This window comes from Pundamilia nyererei, unplaced genomic scaffold, assembly GCF_000239375.1.
Source record: "Pundamilia nyererei isolate P.nyererei 1_Seehausen unplaced genomic scaffold, PunNye1.0 scaffold00254, whole genome shotgun sequence".
Taxonomy (NCBI): Eukaryota; Metazoa; Chordata; class Actinopteri; order Cichliformes; family Cichlidae; genus Pundamilia; species Pundamilia nyererei.
In genome coordinates, this window is record NW_005187655.1 from 674683 (window position 1) to 699780 (window position 25098).

The window sequence follows — 25098 nt, forward strand, 5'->3', positions numbered from 1 at the left end:
AGATACATACTGAAGACATCAAATATATAGATCAAGATATATGTGATTATGTAGCAAAGAAAAGTAAATAACTGCAAATATGTTTTATATTTTAGATCTGCCAGAGTTGCCACCCTTTGCTTTGTTGACAGCGCTGCAAACCCTTCTCTAAATGAGCTTCATGATGTAGTCACCTGAAATGGTTTTCACTTCACAGGTGTGCCTTGTCAGGGTTCATTGGTGGAATTTCTTGCCTTATTACACAGTTTACAGCCTTATTTGACAACCGTCAGATTATAGCATATTATGGCAAGAACCAATCAACTAAGTAAAGAACTGAAGGTCAGTCAGTCTGGAAAATTGCTAAAACTTTAAATGTGCAGTCACCAAAATCATCAAGTGCTACGATGAAACTGGCTCACATGAGGACCGCCCCAGGAAAAGAGGACCAGTTCCAGTAGGAGACACAATCTCTACATCAACTGTTCAGAGGAGACGGCGCGAATCAAGCCCTTATGGTCAAACAGCTGCTAAGAAACCACTACTAAGGAAAAGCAAGAAGTAGTAAAGATTTGTTTGGGACAAGAAACTCAAGGAATGGACATTAGACAAGTGGAAATCTGTGCTTTGGTCCGATGAGTCCAAATTTGAGATCTATGGTTCCACGTGCCTTGTCTTTGTGTGATGCAGAAAAGGTGAACGGATGGTCTCTACATGCATGGTTCCCACCCTGAAGCTTGAAAGAGCAGGTATGATGGTTTGGGGGTGCTTTGCTGGTGACACTGTTGGGGATTTATTCAAAATTGAATTGACATGTATATCATAGCATCCTGCAGCGACATGCCATCCTATCCGGTTTACTTTTAGTTGGACCACCACTTATTTTTCAACAGGACAATGACCCCAAGGGCTATTTGACCAAAAAGGAGAGTGATGGAGTGCTGCAACAGATGGCCTGGCCTCCACAGTCATCTGACCTAAACCCAGTCGAGATGGTTTGGGATGAGATGGACCTCAGAGTGAAGGCAAAAGGGCCAACAAGTGTTGGGGACTCCTTAAAGACTGTTGGAAAACCATTTCAGGCGACTACCTCATGAAGCTCATTAAAAGAATGCCAAGAGCATACAAAGCAACAATCAAAGCAAAGGGTGGCTATTTTGAAGAATCAAAAATATAAAAGATGCTTTGAGTTACTTCACACTTTTTTTTGTTTTGTAATAAATCCATATGTGTTCATTCATAGTTTTGATGCCGGGAGTGAGCATCTACACCGTAAATAGTCATGAAAATAAAGAAAAAACATTAAATAAAAAGTCGTGTCTAACCTTTTAACTGGTAGTGTACATAGAATAGCATGTCACTAGTCAGCTAGTCACTAAATTCTGATAGAGACCCAGTCATTTTGTTCTGGAAGCAGGCCTGACATGACAGAAATTGCTCAGTTCATAAAATTTTCTGAAATTTTCATGAAATTTTAGGAGATCAGGCTTGGTAGTTTTTGCATACAAAAGATATCCCTGTCTGTCAGTCGCATATATGGATATCATATTGTCACTAGCCCTGCTCATGCAGGTAGCCCCATTTGCCTCATTGGAACCCTTGACATGTACTTTAAGTACACTTACAGAAACCCACAGCACCTTCTTGACTTTTAAACACGAGGGACCGTCAGCTGGAAGGGGGTGTTGGGTGTCAGTGGCCCAGTTGTGTCATAGAAGACCAGACCTGGACAGAGGACGATGCGTGAGCTTATATGGCGGCACTGTCACACACAAACTTTTACAAGAGCCTGGGTTATGCACGCGTCACCAACCAGGATGTTAATCCACACCACCGACACGCACGACTCTGTTTAATGTTTGAGACAAAACCATACAAGAAGTGAAGGTCTGACCCTATTAAATTCCAAAAAGTAAAGTTTGCATCTGTCTGTGTGTTAGAGAGAGCACCACGGGATGGGTTTGTGGACCATAAAAGGACCACACACACGTTCATTTTGACATTTGCTTATCTTCTGCATGGGCATGCCTCACGCAGCGAGGGTCATTCAAACACAACGCACACATATAATGCACAGAAGTGAAACAGACTGACAGCTCTGGAAAGTGTCCTGAAGTTTCTCTTTGTGTGTCTGTTTTGTCTGAAACTGTGTTTATGCTTGCAGGAATTCCAGAAGTTGCTCCAACTCCAGTGTACCAACCTCAGTACAGCATAGGTAGGTCTGATGTATGGCAGTCCTGGAGAAATGCTTTGCATCAATGTGATGAAGCTCCTTGAATTATTTTTTTAAGCAGACAATCATTCATAGACAAAAACGGAGAAGAAGGCAAGTCTGGAAAATTGTATCCTGAAAGACAGTTTTATACAGAAAGTAACTTTATAACTTTTTATAACTTTAAACCTTTAAACTAATCTATTAACTAAACTTCTGGTACTTAAATATATTAAACCAATATCTAATTTTTCTACTGTAAAATTTTCTGCCTGCTGTAACCTGCCATAATAACTTATGATATCCGAATGCCTCATGCAGGAAATTGTGTAACTGACAACAAGATTTGATTGAGTAATAACAATAAAGTTTTTCCCTTTTCTATCCTCTCCCCCGCTGATGTCACCGCAGCATTTAGATTTATGGCTTTTTTGTGCGATCATATATCAGATCTCCTCTGAAGGCGTGCCACATATTTTTTAACAGATCAGTCCTTGAATTGAAACTGCTCTGGGAGCTGCTGCTCACTCTCTCCACGGAGTGGCTAACCACTCCCTCCTAGCGGCGGCTCGAAGAATGTCCCACCTGCTGCAGTTGGGATCATCTGTTAGTCAAAGGATACTGTGATGACAAATAGAAGCAGCCATATTGTAATTAGGGGAAAAGACATGTGCTGATATGCTTGCTATGAAATGATATCCACCCTCATTTGACGATTCTCTCTCCCTCTCCCCCCTCTGCTTGTCTCTCATGTAGCGGAGGAGTGCGTTTCATACTGCCAGCCTTCTCAGGTTAAAGTCAAGATGAACTTGGAGACCTATTGTCGAAAGAACTATGGTTAGTGGCCATTTTTCTGTTTTAACCACTATATATTTTTTATTATATTATTAAATATAATTTAACAATTATAGTGTTTCCTGCTATCCATATTTGATATGAGCATCCACAGTGTATGTATGACAGAAAATAGAAAAGTATAACCAGTCTTTAAATTATTTATTCAAATGAATCAAATCTAAATTGTAACAAATATTTAAATTGTGGACCAAAAGAATCTATCAAAAATACTATTTTTTTTTTTTTACTATGTTGTGCCTGTGTTTGTTAGTGCTGAAGGTGCAGGTGAAAGGTATGGAGCGCTCAGGTCCCTGGTGGCAGTTTTCCATCTTGGTGCAAGTCGTCTTCCGCACTGGGTCCCACGCCCGCATTCGCAGGGGCTCTCAGTCCCTTTGGGTCCCTGACCGCGACCTTGGCTGCGGCTGCCCCGCCCTCCAGGTGGGTCGGACAGTCCTCCTGATCGGAGCAGATGAAGGAGAGCAGCCCTGGGTGCCAGAGGAGAAGCGCCTGGTGGCAGATCGCTCTACTCTAGCCCCCCAGTGGCAGGAACACTGGAGCCCCAAACTCAGGGCTTTCCGGGGGCAGGACAAGAGGGGCCGCTGTCCACCAAAACAGGCAAACAACCACCAGCGCTACAGGGAAAACCCAAAACCTCAGTCTGGTTATGTCCCCCCTCACTTGCTGACTGAGAAAGATGTCGAGCCTCACGCTGCAAACACACACAAGACTGAAAGCACAGAAGTGCCGCACATGTTCAAAGTTAAATCCACTGAGGCGACACTACCCTCTTCTTCTTCACCCAATCCAATATGTTCTACTCAAAACCCTTCATGAAAACTTTAACAGTGAGAAGATTTAAAGACTCAAATTCTATTATATTGAAATTCTCAAAAAACAGAAGAACTACAAGGAGTAAAATGTACATTATTCCATTTTTTTGTCAGTGGACTTGACAATCAGGTGAGAAGAAAGCTCAAAGAAACCCTTCAACACCGAAACACATACCCACCTTTAGGTTTATGTACATTCTTAAGAGGTTAATTATTGCATAATGAGTTTTGCAGCAACATAAAGTGGTATCACTCAGTGATGATGAATCTGTGAGACTAAAATGGTGAAATGTAAAATGTAAGTATCATTATTTTAATATTTCTACTAAGGAAACTTCTGAAAATTAAAGTCTGACTGAACTTTGAAAAATGTCAATTAGCATTTTGTCTTGAAAACTTAAAAAGAAAATCTATATTTAGATCATATTTATTTATTGAATTTTTTAAGCTAAAGTGAAAATATTACAATAAATGACATCATAAAACTTTTTACAATAGTAATTAACATAATGACAAATGGTTTAGTTAATGTGCAAAAATGTGATTTTTGTTTTACTAGTAAATATTTTATTGTAAATTGCCCATTATACCATGTTAGACTTTATTTTTAATTCACATGTAAATTTGGGAAAAGCAAATACTAAAAAGTCTCTGAAGCAATTTCACTAAATTAAAATAACCAAACAAAGTTGAAAGTCATGTAGCTCACATGGATAATTACAACAGAATGTGTCTGTTATGTAAAACCATGCTGGAGACTGCAAATTTGCATTTATTATAAATAACTAATATTTACTATTACATTGATGCTGTAGTTTTACAGTTTAAACCTAAAACTTTCAAAACTAAACAGAATAATTAATACATTATTTATTTATTTTGCTGAACTACTTACATTTGTTCCCCTTTAATCAACTTGAAATATTTGCAGAATATGTATATCCCACGTAAAAGTATAATTTCAGTGTATTTATTTTTGTTATTTCTGTCTGATATGGACATCAGTTAAAATAGCCTTCATAACGTGTTGCTCAGATTGTGTTTTTTTTACCTTCATGTAAGAAAAACAAAGCTGTGACACCACGAGTGCATTGGGCAGCCGGGTTAGCACAGACAAGATATTATTATATTATTAAATTCCTTTTTTAAATTTGACAAATATCTTTACTCTTGCCTGTCTAAAATAATGAAATTAAAAAACTGAAAACTGAAATTTTTCATTTAGGCTAATTCAATTTAGACAAAGAAAACTCATTGATTTTTAAATTAAAACATTTAAATAAGAACACTTTATTATGTATGTACATATAGTACATTTCAATTCTAAAAATGTAAAAAAAATTGCTTTAATTTTCTTTATGAGTTTCTTTCTTTCTTTTCGCATGCATTTCAGTAGTGGGAGACGAAAAACCTCACTGCGCTCACACCTTTAATTCAAACTGTACAATGTTTGATGAAAAGAGACTTTATCTACAATCTGTTCCCTCACTGGACAGCTGACACAAAGACCAAACTAACTTAACCTCATTTTCTAGGAATCCTCAGATACACCATAAGGAGCCCAGATACGGATCTAAAAAACATCGGTCCAACCTGTCGTCATGACTTCTGTTTCCATTTGGGAGATATCGCGTCATAGCCCAGGGGAAATGGGGGGTGGTTGGAGGTTATGAAGACAGATGGAAGAGTTCCTATTTGTTGAGCAGCCACCTTGTTTTGGTGGGACCTGTGTCAGCGATTGGCTGTGCAGCTGTGGTGAAGGCTATGATTGAAAATAAAGAGAGAAAAATAGACTCGCTGACTGATGACCTCGCAGCGGGACTGAACATACAGTACACCGAAGAGTGTGTGAGACTGTTTTGGGGCCTCTTTTCCTTTTCTTATGAGGTCCAAACATCCGTGCAACCAGCTGGCAGCTTACCATGCTAATTATGCTTCCAAACAAGCTGCTCAGATGTCTTTATACAGTAACCCAACATGCAGCATGTTTTCTGTACACTGTCTTTAATCATTTACCAGAAAAAAAACATAGACTTAGTTTTATACTTATTCAAATACAAACTCTTTTTTAACCACTTAGGGTGACCTTTGTAAGAAATCAGTCAGATTTAAGTGCACATTCACAATTCTGTACCTTAAATATCTCATTTTGACGGATCTATATTCATCACACATATTCTTCAACACCTTAAACTCAGTAAATGGAATGACAACAATACTATAAATATTACATGAAAACAGCCAAAAACGTCAGAAATACAAAAAGAGAAAATTTTAATAAAATTTAATGTAATCATCTTTGGCATTTTTACTGGCCTATAGTTTACTTTTTCAAAAAATGTGTGTTTATTCAGACCATTCATCTAAGTGTCTTTGACTAATACTTTGATGCTAGCTGGTGATAAAGAAACTCTCAAACGATACATATAAATGTTAATTACACAATATGTGTGGATATGTGTACTGTGTGTACTATGTAAAGTGTTTCAGATATAAACCGTAAAGAGATGTAATGTATGGACCATCTTTTTAGCATCTTTCAGCTCACTGTTTTGTTTTTAAGGCGTTCAATATACTGTTTTGGTTCACTTTCACTACTCTAATTAGCACGCTTTCAACAGCAGGCAGCTGTTTTCAGTTTAAAAAAATTCAAAACACAGCTGTACACTACCAGGAAAACAGCAGACAGAAAAACTTTGGCAATTAACTGGCAAACACAGTGGATCATTTAGTAGCTAAAAACAGATATTGTCCTCAGGAGTTGGTGGAGACCAAAATATAGCTACAAGTAGAGTGATTATCAGGTGGATGCAAACACACTGCAAGTAATTTCTTGGTATTCTGTGTTTTTCAAAATCCAGTGAAAGTGATAAATAACTCATGTCAGGTTTGTGTTTCCAGCTTGCAAACAACAACAAATTGTAGCAAAAACCATCCAATGTCACGTTTTCATTTTGGCAGCTAAAAACAAGAAAAGGAGTTTCTGCACCCTGAAACACCAAACAACCCAAAACGAGAAGGGCACGGCTGTAAAAGTTAACAGTGCGTAACACACAAATTATGTGTGTGTGTCAGAGGAAAAAAGTGCAAGTCAACACATGCACAATCATGTCTCGGTGTGTGTGCGTGTGTGTGTGAAGCACCTGCTGCGTTGCTGCAGGAAGCACCTGTCAGCAGTCGTCTCCGCGGTGCAGCCCCTGTCGACATGAGGGTTTGATCCCAAAACTCCCCAAACACACACACTTACACCGACACTAACAGACAACTTAAGCCAGTGGCTCGCTCTGCAGCAGGGGCTTCGCATAGTCTGCGGCTTTGCTCCAGTTAAACTGACAACATGTTCTTTTCTGAAGCGCTGTGGATGGGGGTAGGCTCCCTGTTTTGGTGGCATGTGGGGAAAAAAGGAGATCAGATTCTTCTTCTGCAGAACGGGAAGCAGCAGTGTGTGTGTTTGTGAGCGTGTGGTATTATGTTTACAGCCTGCCGAGGGCACGTTTTACGAGAGGTGATTCCTCCTGTGTTGCAGCCAGAGCCAAAGTTCAACTAGACTTCTTGCAAACACACCAATTTGCTTTGTCCTCAAAAACATACACACACATTTAACACTATTCTCATCCCGTCTACACACACACTCCAAATTGTTGCCTCGCACCCAAGAGCTTAAGTCCAAGTTCAGAAAGTCACACTGTTTTCAGGATGCACACACACAAAGACACGGGGGCTTCTGTTAACCTGAGAGGCAGAGGGTCAATCCCTGTGATCCTGCAGCCTACATGCCTTCCATACAGACATGCCGCCGACACCGCAACCCGACTCCCGGCCAGATTAGGACTAATCAAGCATGGCACAGCTCAGGGCAGCAACGGCATGACACACACATGTAGACAAACACATGGATATACTGTACTACAAACATGTGCCAACCCTTCCTCTTTAAAATTTCTGATCAAGTATTTGCCAAAAATATGACCACAGAGAGAAAAATTATTTCTTGCATCAAGTATCATTATTAACAGTGCATGCAACATTTTATAATGTGGATTTTGCTCCTTGTTTCGGTTTCAGTCTGTTAAATTTCCTGGCAGTTTTTGATAGTTCAGGTTTTATAGGGTTAATGCTTTCCTACAGAACATAAAATGTCTGAAAATACACAAATTCCACACCAGTGAGAGTCTATCCCTCAGAAAACGCGGCTGCTGAATTGAAAGGTCTAATTTAATGTCCAGGTTTGTCTTCCTTCACTTATTTTTGGCACCATGTAACAAATGTGCATGACAGTCTTCCAGAAGTGAATAGGAAACACCCGCAAACAAAGAATGAGCAGCTGCTTTGTACTCTGACACTTTTATATACTCTCCAGATTCACTTCTGTAACTCAACAAGTTGTTGTTGATGTGACTCTTGTGCATTTCTGACATCTGAGGAACTGAAGATCCAGTGGATTACTTTTATTTTTGACATCCCAACAACAGCAGAAAATTCTTAGTGATTGCATGAGGGGCAGCTGATGCTACCAGTAGCAGGCCGGAGCAACACTGCATGGAGAAAAGTCTCGATAATCGAGTCCCATTGCAACAGCTAAGCACCTATCTATGCTGTCTGCCTTTACAAACATTCGAGAAAGAATGAGCCATTTGAATATGAGCAACAAGTCAGTTTGTGAAATTCTTCCTTAGTACACATTTCATGATCAGCCATGAGTGGTTTGATTGCAAAGTGAAAGTGTTTAGGAACCACAGCAACTCAACCATGAAGTTGTAGAGCAGGGTCACCGGGTGACTGGGTGACTGGAGCTCCAAACCTCATCTGTCCTTAACATCAGCACAAAAAGTCTGCACCGGGAGTCATGGTTTCCATGGCTGAGCAGGTCCTGTTGGTGTAATGTGCACTTTTTTTCCACACAATATTTGTGTAATCTGTAGTGTGCACAATCAGAGTCTTTGATACGAGTTTGAAACCAAATAAAAAAAAATATGACTGTCTTCATGTTGTGTTTTTCTTTTTTTTTCTTTTTTGCAACTGCCATTTTTGAAAGAATTTTCTCTCTAAAGGAGAGGGGCTTACAAGACTAATAGTCTATTTAAAGCAACCTGGATGTACACCAAGATTTTACAGGTTCTTCTTTTGCCTGTCAACCACGTCTCCACTTATTTTAATGAAATTCAGATTGGTTTTCCAACAAGCGTTGTGTTACATAGTAACTTCTGCAGGATTTTCTCTTTGTTCCTGCTCTGGGTTAGATCCTGCTTTAACTCTATCCAGCTGAACTCTGAGGTTGTTATCCTTTATGTCTTAAACAGCCTTGACTGCGCTCTTACAGGTCAGGTACTTAATTAATGCCTCATCAATCAGAGCAGGCTGGTCTTTGGAGAATGGCTGCATTAAAGCAAACCAGAAGATTTTCGAGTGCTGCAACAACTTATAGTGTAAAAAAAAAAGTGTATTTCTTGCACTATGAAAGCACATAAAGCTATTCTGGTAGATCCCAAAATGACATTTTAAACCTTTAAATGTATTTAAGAGGAGTGAACTCATAGGTTTAATATGCAGAGCATACATGCGCGTCTGTATAATGTTTTTGCATGAGACCGTGAGGACCTGCCGTCACGTGGCTACAGCTTGACTTTTCCCATTAAAGTTTTCCCACCAGTCGCAGGTGTGGACCGGTCGTCTGGTCCCTGTTTGGCCACAAATGTCTGGGATGTGTCAGGCCGTCCTAAGCTCTGCTCCCTTTGTAGTCTGCAATGGGAGGCTCGTTTTGTCTTTGTAGTCATTAAGCAGAACCTTATTTTGGCAGCCACCGTGTTAGAGGGGACAGGTGATTTATAGCGGAGGGAGCAACAGGGTGATCCCTGCCATTCGTTTCTTTTTTGGGAGGGATGGGGGCTCATTCTGGATGTTTTTATGGCGTCTAAACACACTCTACAGTCTATTAGTACCCTGTGCGCAGGACTCGGAGTCCAGGATTAGCGATCAAAAGACTGATGGCGGGGGCACTGGGGTAAAAGGTTGGAGGTAACATTAGCCCGGCCTGCCCAGGTGGCGTGGCTGGAAAGAGACTCCCATATGTGGTGTAGATGGGTCAAACGTGGGCTGTGTGTGTGTGTGGGTGGAGGCTTCCAGCATGCTGTATGTGGAGCCTGTGTGTGCATGACTTTTATGGAGCATACTGAACTCCGTCTAGTTGGATCTGAACCATAACCGATTAGATTTCAGGCTCAGAGTGGTGACCGCTGACCTTCTTACAAATGAAATGTGGTTGATTTTTCCGCAGCCACATCTCACCTTCACAGCACTTGGTGTGCCACTGCAATCTACTTCACTTACTCTGAAAAAAACCTACTTAAAATCACCCTTTTTGCTAAAGTTCCTGTGAGCAGCTTTGAGTAAAAATGAGGAAAAAGACAGAAATTTAAAAAATTGGGTTTTAATTTTGCCTGGGCAGTCATCCTTAGAATTACAAAAATAAGGGAATTAAATAACATTGAACAGATTTCAGTTTTGATTCCTTAAGATGACTTTTTACTGAAAACTAAATAGACTTTGTTGGTATGCTGTATACCTAACAGGTCATGAATCTACTGAACTGACACGAAAAGTCATCATTATCTGAATCTACTGTTGAAAATACTGGTTTGCTTTGCTTCCTACTTTATATTATGTAAGTTTAATATAATGTGTGATGTAGGTATAGAACTATTTTAGCTTTGGCCAGTTTAAATGCTTGACGTGTCTTTTACGACCTGATGTTCGGGACATATCTAACAACAAATTTTGCAAATTTTAAATGTAGCAAAAAACACACAAGAGTTCATTTTTTAAAATTCAATAAATAGGTTTATTCTTATTGGGAGAGACAGCGGTCTCTCACAGTGTGGTTTCTAACCATTTATATGTCTTGCTGGCCATGACACAGCTGGTGGTCTCATATGTGGGTGGCCTCATCCTCAGTGTCTGAGTCATGTGGCAGAGAGAGCTGGGCTTCAGGGAGGTTGTTGCACTGCAGGTAGCTGAAAACGACTTGGACCTGAACACACAGACACACACATGCACACACACACACACACATCAGGTCCATGGTGAAAGAAACACAAGTTTCTAAGTTATCACACACCTCAGAGCTTTGAAATGTATTTCAGTTCAAAATTTTGCACAATTTCTGGAAACTGAAAACTGATGATGTCATTATGTCATACTTTTTTGGAGTTTCAGTCATTGATCGAGTCACGAGGTGTAACTGAATAGCCTGAGCAGCCATAAAAAAAGAGCTACTTGAATTCCCTACATACCAAGGAAAGGTAAAGTTTCCTTTACTACCTCCTTTAGCACAGGATGCATTGGCTGGACCATAAAGTATGGTCCAGCCAATGGACCATACTTCATATTTCACCATAAAGTATGGTGAAATATGAACAATAATGAAGATGCTGCCTCTTCAGATCAAGCTTCTAGCTCATGGGCGGGCAACTCCAGGCCTCGAGTGGCGTTGTCCTGCAGGTTTTAGATCTGTCCTTGATCCATCACAGCTGATTTAAATGGCTAAATGACCTCCTCAGCATTTCTTGAAGTTCTCCAGAGGCCTGGTAATGAACTAATCATGTGATTCAGGTGTGTTGACCCAGGGTGAGCTTTAAAACCTGCAGGACACTGGCCCCGAGGCCTGGAGTTGCCTACCCCTGTTCTAGCTTATATCAAAATTTCTTTAAGGTTTGCTGTAATTGAATTTGTATTAATTAAGTCTACTGCTCTATTGCCAGCATTAAGAATATTTATTAATTCATTTTTACATCACGTTAGCTGGTGTAGGCTTGAGCCCCCAACCTCTGTCTCTGAAACAGACAAATAGAGACAGACAATCATTCTCATCTATGTCTAGTTTCAGATCATTGGGTAACCCAACATGCATGTCTTTGGTGTGTGGGAGGACGTCGGAGTACCCATAGAGGGCCAACATACACACTCCACACAGAAGGACCCCAGCTGGTTGGTGGATTCAAACCTAGGATCTTCTTCCTATGAGATCAGCGTGCCAACAAGTTTGGTTGAAGTAAGGGGGAAATTTTGCAGACTGCTTTCTGGACATTGTAGTTTCAACACGGTAAAACAGCTGGCATCATACTGTTCTTCATCACACATTTCATTGACCTAACAACTTTTTCCATTGACACCAAGGAAAAGGAGGTAGGGAGTCAAGTTTGGACGATATGATGCCTGTTTTCATGCAAATCTCAACTTGTCATTACATTTTCTCTTATCAAGTTTCCCACTCAGCTGACCAGTAGCTTATACACTCCCAGCTCACAGTTGTTTAGGTTTGTGATTTCCTGATTTCTTTTCAAACCATGCCTTTTTGGTAAGTAATGCTCACTCTTTACTCTGACATTTACTTTCACCTTTCATTTGTTTTTACTAATTATTTCACTTTGGCATTAATTAATCATTAGAAAAAATAAAATAAATAAAATACAGAACATTTGCAGACATTGTGTTAAACACGGCCAAGTCTTTTTCTCAGGTATCCACTCACCTGTACCACCACCTCCTGAGAGATATCCACAGTGGGCCCATGGTGTCCCTGCCCAGCCACTGGGGGGCGTAGGAGACTCGGCCCAAACACAGTGGCAAGGTTTAGTAGAGACATCTTGTTAATGTGTTGCCTCTCTGAGATTCTGGAAGGAAAAAAAAAAGATTGAAAACATTAAAAAGTTTTAGGCACAGACTGAAAATATCAGCTGATTTGTAAAGATAAAAAATAAAGTTTATATTTCTTACTTCCCGGTGTAAGGCGTTCTAGTTAACTGACCATTACGGCATTTTGTGCAGTTTGTTTAATGAGCTAAGTGTATTTTTTTTCATATTCCTACATATTTTTAAAAGTAAGCATTTTTCAGTTTCAACTAGCAGAGAGAGCAAAATTCACTCTAATAATTATCCTGAAGGTTAAACCAATACAACCATGTCATGGGTGAAGCTGTGGATTCATACCGTTGGAGGTGATGCAGCAGGTAGAGGAAGGTGTGGCGGTTGGCATCAGGACAAGACTGCAGCAGGGACAACATGGAGACCAGCCGTGGGTTTTGTTCTTGGATGTCTACATGAAAATCAGCCAGGATGCAGTTAACTGAGTAGCGTCTGTGAGACTCACAGGGCATCATTTAAAGGTGCTGTTCATGTCAATAAAGCTTAGGGAAATAGGGTTATTGCTCACTTCTGCAGAAGGAATTTCAGGGTTTATATACAAACCCCTTTTCCCCTGTATGTAAAATAGAGTTTATATAAAAGATGGACGCTCCCCATTAGTTTGTATGGTGCCACAGTGAAATCTCCAAAGCATTTTGACTGTTGCCATATTGTGCTTTGAAAGCAGATGTGGTGAGCGAGGGGTGGTTCTGACAATTAAAGCACGTTACACAGCACAAGCAAAGCTTGCGAAAAAATTCACCGCAGATGTCATTTCCTAATCATTTTTTTTCTGATTTCAATTTAAAACATGCAGAAGACAAAAGAATAATGTGAAATATTAATAACAATGCTAAATAATGTGGCAGCAGAAGCTACTGATCTCAATGCTCTTTTCTTTACCTTAACAATGTCTTGAAGATGCACCAAAATGCACACCATAGATACTTCACCTTGTGTGTTATCCTCTTGTTTTACTCAAATTCAATTACATTTTATATATTTACCATTAAATCAAAACAAGCTCAAGGTAGCACTTTATATCGTAAGGTAAAGACTCTGAAATAATAGACAAAAAACCCCAACAGTCAGACAACACTATGAGCAAGCACTTGAACAGTGGGAAGGGAAAACTCCCTTTTAACAGGAAGAAACATGTAGCAGTGCCAGGCTCAGGGTGGGGTAGCCATCTACTGTGACCAGTTGGGCGGTGAGGGGAGAGAGATAGGTCAAAAGACACTTATGGTGGGTAATAAGGACGCACTGAAGCACCTTTCCTCTGTGTTCACACAGGAACCCTCTCAAATGAGTAATCAACCACAACCACAATGTAAAACAGGCCCACCCTGAAGTGTACCCTGCTTTCTCCTCTTTTCTCGCTCTATTGACAACCATCACATGCAAATGTGCATCATTCAGTAACACTTGAAACTAGTGCTGAAAAACATATCAGTTCACTGTGGTCATAGATCAACAGTTGTTTTGCCATCGGCCTTTATGCAGCCCGATCTCTCTTGCTTGTCATTAAAAAGAAAGCACATCTAAGGCATTTCTGAACTGGCTTCAGTTTTCAGGCTGTGAAAACTCACAGGAAGCAGAATATCTATTTTGATAGATGATTCATCTATAATTGTTTTAGCCTCTTTTTTTCATTCCTTTACAAGCAGTAAAAAGCTTCTAGATGATGAATTTGCACTGAAGAGATACCAGTTCTAACAACAAACTATGCAAGTAGTTTAAAGGTTTAGAGCTAAACTTCAGTGAAGTATGCATACAGTATGCATGTGCTTTGTCATGTACTGTACTGGGGATGTGTTGTCTTACCTAGACTTCTTGTCAGACTCTGAAAAAGCTCAGTGGGTATCAGGGGTTCAGGCAGCTCTCTGAAGTAAAGTTTGAGAACACCAGACACAGCGTTCACTTCTGCGCTTCTCAGCTTCGTCACCGCTTCACGGAGATCTGATCAGAAAAGGGACAGATAATGATAATCATCTTTATTACAGGTATCTTCTTTTAACCTTCACTTCCTTCCTCACAGGCACAAGAACATGTATGGGTATGCGCTGCATTGCAGATGTAGATCATCAGGTCAAAGATTTTGAGTCAGTTTTTGTTTTTCTTACGATAAACAAGACAAAGAGACCATAATATACGTTTGCCTGCATATTAAGTGTTCATCCTCCAAGACTGCCGTTCATTGATTAATCTGTCTGATATTGAATGTGTGCATACATTTTTAAAGCAATCAGGTGTTTTTAGCTAAACAGACATTTTAGTCGCTAGCAACAATGACAGTGTTCACTTTTCAGTCAGTTCTTTCCTAGACAAAAGAAACATGTGGGTTTAAAGTCAGCTATCTTTGGCACAGTGCAGCACTAGCAAGAGATAAATGTTTCTGAGATGTTGCACCTAAACTCAAGAGTCAAGGTCAAATGTCACCACTAGTGTTTCTCTTGGAAGAAAGTTACGATTTCAAGGAAATTATTTTGGTGATAGTTGAGTTTTTAAAAATTCTTGGTCTGCAACCAATGAACTGATGCCTCTTTGAGCCTTCAGTTTAGCATTTTAATTATATTTTTTTAAGTCATACTGTATGTTTAGTGCTCAAACATTATTGCTAAATACAAACATACAGCACTGTGCAAAAGTCTGGAATCACTTTTCATTTTGTTAAGTAGGCCTAAAAAACTATTCACAGCAACAACAACAACTGTCCTTAATAAATAGGAAAAAGGTGTATCTAAGACCCAGGACCTGAGAACCCTTAAGTTTATCAATCTGCTGTTCACTGAAACCTCATCCGAACAGTGTGGCTTTAAAAAAGGAAGGGAATTCTTAAGGAAGAGAAATAAGGAGAAAAGAATGAGGTATTTCAATTTCATTTTTAAGCATCCCAAATATAGTTCAGTTAAAGTGTTCCTGGATAGAAACACACAATGAAACACCATCAGTCATGGTCTGGCCTCCCCAGAGCCCAGACCTCAATATTGAAGTATCATCGAAATCCAGCCAACATTCATGGAAGAGCTTTGAATGTCCTTAAAGAAACCTGGAGAACTTTTCCTGAAGACTTCTTACAGAAATGACAAGCAAACTGCCCAAGAGAGCTCAGACTGTGTTGAAGTATAAAATTGAAATATTGACTTAACCTTATTAGAACTGCATAAATGCTGTTTTTACCTTATATACTGTACTCCCATGTATGTTTACACATGTTTCAATAACGTGCTGCAGTTTTCCTAACAAAACTTGTAAAAACTTGTTACCATGCTGATATGAGGCACTATTTGGCGGGAAGATAAAACCCAGGATCAAGGAAGTTCAAAGACAAACATGCATGTTATTTCCCTTGACTGCAGTTCCTGATTCTCACTGACTTTTACTATTAACAAAAGGACTGTCCTGAATAATGTTTAGGAAAGAGGATGAGGAAGCTGAAAATGTCTGGGTCATGTTCAGTGTTGGTCAAGTTACTTGAAAAAAGTAATGAGTAACTAATTACTGATTACTTCCCCCAAAAAGTAATCCCGTTACTTTACTGATTACTTATTTTCAAAAGTAATTCATTATTTAGTTACTTAGTTACTTTTTAAAAACATGTTTTACAACCTGAGTAGGTGATAAAGCGATAGATCTTTCAGCCCAATTCTACTTTTTCTGCATAATCCATCATACAAATCAAATGGAAAAGTCTCTTTTTTTAAACTTGTTTTATTAGTTTTAAGCTTTTAACTTTATGCATCAAGCAAAAATTAAATTATATGCAAAATTCTGACTGGAAGAAATTAGTTTAACATTTAAACCTATTTTCTGCACATTCCAGCACATAAAATAAAATATTTTTTGTGTTTACACTCACTCTTTCAAATAGATGCAAGTAAAACACAGCAGAAAGTAAATAAAGTCAAAGACTCAGCGGTCCTGTTGCTCTATTTTCACCTGTAAAGCAGGAGTAGGGTAGCCGGAGGTGTGCTCTGGTGCAGGTGTGCCGCAGCGGTCAGTTGAAAAATCCGCGAGTTTCTCTGTGAATTTCCCATTATGTCGTTGCGCACTCGGAGCTTGTTTGGAGGGGGGGGTTCGGTGTAAAAGAAGTTTTCTTCCCACGCACGATGGACACTAATGTTTTTGTCACTTTTTATGGAATCAAACTCAAAGTAAGGTCAGTACTTCCACGCTTTAAACGCTGCACGCTCATACTCTCTCCCGCACTCGATATATTATCCACTGTTGATCTGCACACAGCTGTTGTCACGAACATCGCACTCACTTACGTCACTGTCATGAGACATTCTCGCAAAAAAAAAATCACGGTTTTAGTAACGCAGTAACGCAGCGTTCCTACGGGAAAGTAATGGTAATCTAATTACCATTTTTGCAATAGTAATCCCTTACTGTACTCGTTACTTGAAAAAAGTAATCAGATTATAGTAATGCGTTACAAGTAACACATTACTGCCCATCTCTGGTCATGTTAAAGAAGACCTGAGTGAAGAGCCTGATGACTGCAGCTCACTCCAATCTGCTCCTTGCATTGCAACAACTCTTTATCACTGCACTTTCCAACAAAAAGATCATTTTTCTGTGTTATGTTTTTCTTACTGTTGTTGAACGCAGCCTTGAGCGTGCTGATTTCACTGGTTGTTCCTGAAATCCTGTAGATTCCCACCTCGTCCATGCCTCTCCTCTCCACTTCCTCCACGCAGCATCGCACCACATGAGGAACCAGCACTCCCTCCTGTCTGACAGAGGATTGAGACTTTAAGCATTGTGTAAGTTATGTTGCATTTGATTGATAGGCTGTTTCATTTCATTTCAATCTCCACTCCCGCCACACTTCTGCTTCCCTTTAATCCACTTTCCCACAAATTAAACTGAAAACTAGCTCCACGAAAGGGCACACAGGGGAAATAAAACTCTGAACCAAGCTACAGCTTTCAGTTTCAAGGTGTCTAGACTGTTCGGGTAGGCCAAGAAGGAGCCAGCTGACACACTGACATGATAGGCAGGAACTTACTTTGCCACGGTTTCAATGGGGACGCCAAAGATTGGCGGCTGTTGAACTGTGGAGCTGGGTGGTCCCAGTGGGTGGGGACAGTACTTGAGAGAGAGGGTGAGCTCCACCTGGCCCAGCTGTAGGGTCTGTTTTTTCCATCGCTTATTCAGAGTTTTAGAGTCCAACTGATGAACACAGAAAAAAGTAAAATTCAACTTGACATGGGGTTTTAAAATAAAGGAAATGGTAGGATCATTAGTTAGAAAAAAATCTGTCTGGTGAAATAATTACATTGGGCATTTTTACCCCTAAACTATATATCTGGATTGGCAAAAAAAGGCACGTGCCAAATTAATGATAATAATAAGCTTCATTTATGCAATACCTTTCAAAAATAGTTGCACAAGATAAGACAGAAAATAAAGTAATATGTCTGTCTCTATGTAGCCTGCCTCTTGCCCTGTGGTAGCTGGGATAGGTCCCAGCTACGCTATGTGTGCCAAAAGTCAAGTTTAGACAATGTCCTATGCCCTATTGGTTAACCTAGATTATGTTACCCTCCTACTGTTGTCTCAAGGACATCCTGGCCTACTCTTACTGATAACTGCCTGACATAGAAGCGCCATCAGGTAATGTAGCTCACCAGGCTTTCCAGGCTATAAAACTTTACTCTCTGTCTCTTAAATTCAGTGGCAATTTCAGATTTTGTGGGAGACCCAAGCAAAAATTCACAGAACATTCATTACTATGTTATAAATTATCTGACACCTAAAACAACCGTTCTATTAAAAAAACCCATTAACCCTTTTAACAGGAAGAAAGCTGTGGCAGGCTCAGGGAGGGCCAGCCATCCGCAGTGACCATGTGGGGTTAGGGTAAGAAGATGTCACAAAAAACAAATTATGTGATGCTCTATTATTCATGTGTGTCTCTCACAGTTATTTAATGTTATTTAAGCATTTAGTTATCTATGATTCATTTGATTGCTCCAAAAACAAAAAAAGCTTCCTCATTTTTCTTTTTTCTCTTCCTCTTTTCTCTTCTTCTTTTTCTCACTCACAGAGGGATAACTCCTTCTCATTTCCTGCTGAGTGGCTTTCATTGCTTACAATGGGAGTGAGTGGGGCCCATTTAGGGAGGGCAGGTCTCTCCTACTGTCATTGGAAACAATGGTGTACTACTGTTGCTGTAGTTTAAAATTTGTAGCTGATGCCCAGCCACTTGCCTGCATTTCCCTTCTGCTTTCACTCCACCTGTCATCACCCACTTTGATGTTTGTGTCTTAGGTATTTTATGTTTAAAATAATTTTATGTTTAAGATGTTTTATTTGAATAAACCTCTTGTAGGAACTGTTATCTCGTCCTCTACTTTGAGCCAGTTTGTGACAAATGGCCACGATGCCAAATAGTAAAAGTACTTCAGCTAATCATTCAGTTCAATTCATTTCAAGCCAGAGATTAATAATAACCAATGATTACATGCAAATGCATGCATTTAGAAAAGTACAAGCTAAGTTAGCCATCAACACTGACTCAAACTCCATTTTCACTAATTGGTATTAAATATCCCGGACAAGTCCTGTTACAACGTGAACCACAGTTTCTGTGGGCTCAAACCCAGAATAGACATTAATCATCTCTGCAAATTAAAGAGGAACTGCAACTGTTAAAACCCATTTTTAACATATTTTTTTTCTTCAGTGTTGCTGGGAAAGATCTTGGATTATATGTTTAATATTATATTGAAAACCAGCTTACTGGTATTAATAAAGATAAAGCTGAAGTTCTTAGGCCTCTCCGTACCTTTACTGTATTTTTTCCCAGAACAGTATCATCCTGTCCATTTGACTGACTCACACATAACACCCTCAAGTTCTGTGCACCGTCCACCTGGAAAGACAGCTCCTGTTTAAAATGTAAAAAAAAGATGTTAACAATGAAAAAAGACTTTAACTTCCTTAAGCTGCATGTGGAGAATCTATGTCTTATTCTAAATCCTTCACTTCGGCCTACTAGTCGGATTTAGTGTTGATTTTACTGCCTCTGATAATGTTTAAAGCATGGTATTGTCACACCAGAAGTGCAGACTTTTGTAATCCCCTAAGCTCAAACCTGACATCATGTCGGGTACTGTCTAGACATGAAGAAGAAATGAAGAATTGCTACCTTGAACTGGTTGACAAATCCCATCTACAAGATAGTAGGACTTTTCCTCAAATGCTCTGATGTCTCTTATTTTCTTTACTTTAACAAATTAACTCAATATTAAAGCCAAATGTAATATTTCATATTTCAAAAGGCTTGAGTCTAACCTGGTCCCAGTGAGGGTTTAGGCTGAGGACTGAAGAGTGTGTCTGGGTCTGCTGATCGTAAAACTTGAAGCCATCCACTTCCACACACACATACATACCTGAGTGAGAAAGAGAGCATCATTAATGACCACAAAACTATTTAGCTTAGACAGAAGATAGCCCAGTCTCTCATGATGCTTCAAAATGCTATGCTAAGAAGCATACAAGCTGGCTGCTGTAGGCCAGCGCCAGAATCAATGGCCACACTCAAAGTCCCACATAGCGCCTCCTCGTTCAGTCCTGAGGAAAGAGACAGAGACAAATCTCACTGGATTTATTCACGCTGAATAAAAGCATAATGGTAATACAGGACACACACGAGGAAAGCTGTGGTAAAAGTTATTGTGGGTCTCATGTAAAGATCAAAGAGAGAACCTCACACAGTGTATTGCATTTCAGACACAGATGTGATTGTGTGGTGAGAAAAAAGTGAGTCTTAGATGTGTACCGGCGTCAGTGCTATGTAGAGGTGGCTGCTGGGTCATTCTCAATTTCACACACGAACTGGTCAACGTGAGCAAGTCTGGAGGGACAGTTTCTATGTCTGGCAAACATGACACAAAGCAAATAACAATCAGTTGACAGAAGAGTAACACATTAGTCTGGACCCCAGTGAGAGAAACTTGAAGCTCGGCTCAATTAAAGCTAAAAAAATAAAGCATATAAAAGGCAGGCTGCACCCATGCATTCATGTTGTTCTTGCCCAATTCTGATGTGAACATCTGATTCATCAAACCAGGCAGCATTTTATTATCCAATCTTGGTGAGCATATGAGATTCAGTTTCCTTTAGCTGAAAGGAGCGGCACCTGGTGTGGTCTTCTGCTGCTATAACGTCCATGTTGTGCATTTAGAGATGCTCTTCTGCACACTCTGGTTTTGACAAGTGGTTATTTGAGTTACTGTTGCATTCTTGTTGGATCAAAGCACTTCAGCCATTCTCCTCTGACTTCTGAAATCAACTAGGGGACTTCCACTTACTGGATATTTTCTCTTTTTCATGCCATTCAATATAAACCCTATAGATGGTTTTGTGGGAAAATCCAAGCAGATCAGCAGTTTTTGAAATACTCAGAGCAGCCCGTCTGATACAAACAACCGCACCACATTCGATGTCACATTTCTTCCTCATTCTGATGATCACTTTGAAATTCAGCAGGCGACCTTGACCAATGGCTACAAACTTAAATGCAAGTTAATGTCATGTGGTGTTCTGATGAGATATCCGATATGAGATACAAGTAAACACAGATTTTAACAGCTGTACTTAATAAAGTCATCAGTGAGTGTGTAGTAACGGTAATTAGCTGTTATCTGGCTCTGCGACGTACCCATACATAGCAACCAAGCTAGCTAGTATTATAACCAGCTTATAGTGGCCAGAAACAAGTAACAAGTTTTTTTTGCTCATATAAATGATGCAACACTGCCTCACATGACCTACAGAACATTTTCTAAGACCCTCAACTTCCTTAAACATAACAAGTAGGCATTTTATAAAAACCGCATGCTGTCCACGAGACATCTCACGTTCGCTTCTCTCCTAAGTCGACTCAACTCTTACACACAGCCTGCTAGCAGCACAACAGAAGATGGTATTTTAATAAGTAATTACACATGTTAATAAATTAAACTAAATAATTACTTACGTTTAGTTCATTATTTAGCTACTAAACGAAATTAAAATATGCTCCGGGGCGAGATTGACTTCAATCACTTTCATGACATACAGCTGGCCACAAATACTTAACAGTGCTTGAAAAGCTACAAATAGATTTGCAGAGTAGCCGTAATTACACTCCAGAGTGGTCAAAAGCTGTGTACTCACTAGCTGTGGTGAGTTTGAGTATGGCCTGCCTCCATTCTTCTAGTTCATAGAGAGAGGAGAAGAGGAGAGCGTGACTCTGTAATAAGACAAAAACAGGCCATTGTGTAATCTTAGTCTGTTGTTTAGGACTTAAGTGAACTACATTAGAATGTGTGTGTGCTCGTATACCTTGCCACTGGGGCTGTGCAGCTCCAGTCTGTAAGCAATCAAGTGTGTGAGCAACATCAGCTCCATTTGTTCCAGTTTCTTCTGGCTACGAGCTGCCAGGCTCCTGGATGTTTTCTTCATACAGAGAAATGCAGTGACATTTGTAATGTATGTTTTCTGAATTTAGGCTGTCATTTTCAGCACCTAAAAATACTTAAGTATCACCATTATCTCATTGTCTGGTCACTTTAAAAAGTTATTAAAATTCTTTGTTTCCTCTTTCCTGTAAAACTAAAAGTTGTTAGTCCCTTGTTCTACTGTGCAGACTGATGAGTATGTTTAGGTACTAGAAAAAACAAAACCTGTTGTTAAATGTAGGTTGCAGGCTGTATTATGAAGTGCTGCCAGAAATGTTTACATTTAAGTCATCTGGTTACTCTCTCACTCTCTGTGTCATAAACACACACCGGATTTTGCCGGAGCTGCTGTAGTAGCTGCTGACGCAGGACGTACATCTTTGTTCGTATGCTGTGTAAGCGCACGTTGGTTTCTGGCGGCCGTTCCTTGTCTGCAACCCAATGAAGTCTTAGACCGGCGAGAGGCAGATACCAGCAGAATCTGTACTGGTCCTGCTTCCTAGGAGAAACACAGCATGAACAGGGGTCATGAGATTTTGTGAGTCTTTCCACACCTTTAAACAGTTTTAAGAGGGTTCCTTTTTAACTGTGAAAAGGCAGATGCACACTGCATGCTGCAGGTTGACCACATTCCCCACAAGCCTTAATGCGCTCTCGTGCTAAGCTCACCCTCTATTTGCATGTTTAAATCTTGTGCACAGCAGGAGGTCGGTGTAAAGGAAGAGGTGACGCAGGCTGCGTTCACTCTCACTCACATCCACCACAAAGCCATCACGCATTAGCTGGCGTCTCTGGGAGAGTACACACACACACAGACATGTTGTAAAATGGGTGCCTGTATACATTCAGCAGGGCATACGTCCTATATAACTTTTCTCCATTTTCATTTGAAGGGATCGGGTTGGAGACTAAACTCACCATCCCACGACTTAACGTGACCTCCCGTTTACTTTGTGAACTCTCGTTGACACCAGACAGGAAGCTGCGAGACAATCTCAGAGCTTCCTGTAAGGCTGTGTAATCTCTATGCTCTGTTGGCGTCGTCTTCAGGAGATCCTACAAGATGACAGAGGTTGCCAAATCAGAAAAAAACAAAACAAGAAAGCTCCTGCTCCAGGAAAAAAAATGTATGGACTCGTCATTAAAAATAATGCAACCAAACACCAGAGCGATTTAAAAAACACTAAGAGGAGGATGTTAATAAAATCGTCCAGGTCTTACCTGCAGCACTAATGTGGTCTTTGTAACTCTGTCCAAGGGCTTGTAAAGAAGAGCTATAAACACAAACAGAGCTATCAGACCCTGGCAGACATGTATGTATTTTGTAAAAAAAAAATCACATTTTATTGTAAGTACCTTCAAATGTGTACGTAGTCCGAGCTTTGTCTGTGCCGTTGTTAGACATCATGCTCTGAAAAAGCAGCAGAAGATGCAGTAACAATGATGCAGTGTGACTCAGCTAAATGTTACTGTGATGGTGCAGGATCTTTAGTACCTCTGCTAGAGTTCGGAAGCGAGGGTCTGAGTGGGTGCACTTCCTAACCACTTCAACAGCTTTCACGTAGTTTTCAATGAAGCCACCGTACAGACCAATCTGGCTCACCTGCAAAGGTAAAATACACTGGATGAAAAAGGTCCAAAGTCTAACCTCGGTGCACACACAGCTGTGTGATGCTTGATAAGTAGCCTGAATAAATCAGCAGCAGTTCAGGCTGTTTATCGCCATCTAAAATTGCCTGGTGAGTAAAAACTTTAACCCAATGTCTAAACTTGAGAAAATGAGATTTCTGTTAATGATGTCATCCTTCCTTTTTATCAGCCATATCTTCCCCACAAACAGAGTCACTGGACAAAACCTGAGTCTTACATACAACAAACAAAAGCTCATTTCCATTCCAGTAAAATAATGACAGAAAACTTAAAACTGAAACAGCCAGATGGAATTCAGCCATCTGTCACACCGCGTCTCTCTGACTCATCACAATATGAGACTTGAAAAGTCATATTGCCTTCAGAAAATGATAAAAGTGTCTGGAAATGTATTGTAGCTTCACCACAATGTGTATCTTAATGAGCACTTGTGTTCTCTTGCCTCTGTCACCATGTTTCGCGTTAGTCATAATGGTTGTCTTTGACTCATTGTTACTTCCTGTTTTATTTTGAAGGTTCTTCTTTTCATTACTACCACCTTTACCTTTCATTGTAGTCACCTGTGTTTGACTGTTTCCTCCAATCACCCACCAATGTACATCTGTATAGTATAGTATATAGTCAGTTTGTGTCTGCCTCTTGACTCTAATCTTTTTTGTGATATTTTGTTCTTTCCCTTTTGTTTTTTTTGCTGAGTCAGCCAATAACTCACTTTTTATTACACTACAGATGGCTCTGTGTCCTGCATTGGTATCATCTCGCTGCCACGCATTGACACCTGCGTCCAGTTTAGAATAATCAAACACAATCAAGAATGTTTTTAAACTCTGAGGCAACAATCCTAACCACTGAACCACTGCTATTTTTAAAATGCACAGCAAATGCAAACAGGAATGTTTTATTGGAGATTATGTATCGGAATTTCAGGAGCAGGACCACGCCTCCAAACACGCTCCTTCCGGTTCTCATCTATATAGGTTCCCCCAGTTCTACAAGCTGTTTATTCTCGTTTATGTGCCTCACCCTCCCTCCCTCCTTGTTCTCAATTCTTTAACTTCTTCACTTCTATTTAGTATAGGGGGATCTGCCAGGCCCGAGAGCTGTCGCCAGTCCCCTTCGAGGCCTTCCCCAAATCGCAGCTCAATTCATGTCAAAGCATTCACTTTTACCTACTAAAATGCTGCCAAACCTAAAATGAGGACGTGGGCCCAGCTAGTGAAATAGTTTAGGGTACCTGCTAGGGTAAAGCCCACCTCTTGTTTAATGTCAGCGGGGATATAGTCCCTCCACCATGACCGTTTGCAACAGGGAAGTCAAACTCATTTGACATTGCGGGCCACAGCTTTTAATTTCACTAACTTCATAAACACAACTAATTTTATTGTGTTTATGAAGTTACACACAAACAGAAAATAGGAACAACAGAGCTTAATGCAGTCGTTTTATATATATATAT

General features: G+C 40.0%; 2 protein-coding genes across 2 annotated transcripts in view; one reads left to right on the forward strand and one right to left on the reverse strand.

Annotated features, from left to right (window-relative positions):
- ntn5 (netrin 5) overlaps positions 1–5216 on the forward strand; it is an 18307-nt gene extending 13091 nt beyond the window's left edge. The window contains exons 5-7 of the mRNA XM_005749783.1: positions 2144–2194; positions 2948–3028; positions 3300–5216. Of these exons, the coding sequence (XP_005749840.1) occupies positions 2144–2194; positions 2948–3028; positions 3300–3862 (695 nt within the window). The 3' untranslated portion in view covers positions 3863–5216. The remainder of the gene's footprint in view (positions 1–2143; positions 2195–2947; positions 3029–3299) is intronic.
- Positions 5217–10557: 5341 nt separating this feature from the next.
- The window catches only part of LOC102206346 (active breakpoint cluster region-related protein), a 20491-nt gene continuing 5950 nt past the window's right edge, over positions 10558–25098 (reverse strand). Inside the window, exons 6-23 of the mRNA XM_013915068.1 lie at positions 23488–23595; positions 23349–23403; positions 23214–23266; positions 22911–23048; positions 22662–22783; positions 22323–22491; positions 21877–21990; positions 21709–21784; positions 20330–20425; positions 20047–20121; positions 19843–19940; positions 19334–19435; positions 17552–17715; positions 17137–17276; positions 14362–14496; positions 12844–12949; positions 12386–12527; positions 10558–10885 (exon numbers count right to left, since the gene is read on the reverse strand). Coding sequence (XP_013770522.1) covers positions 10784–10885; positions 12386–12527; positions 12844–12949; positions 14362–14496; positions 17137–17276; positions 17552–17715; positions 19334–19435; positions 19843–19940; positions 20047–20121; positions 20330–20425; positions 21709–21784; positions 21877–21990; positions 22323–22491; positions 22662–22783; positions 22911–23048; positions 23214–23266; positions 23349–23403; positions 23488–23595 — 1995 coding nt within the window. The 3' untranslated portion in view covers positions 10558–10783. The remainder of the gene's footprint in view (positions 10886–12385; positions 12528–12843; positions 12950–14361; positions 14497–17136; positions 17277–17551; positions 17716–19333; positions 19436–19842; positions 19941–20046; positions 20122–20329; positions 20426–21708; positions 21785–21876; positions 21991–22322; positions 22492–22661; positions 22784–22910; positions 23049–23213; positions 23267–23348; positions 23404–23487; positions 23596–25098) is intronic.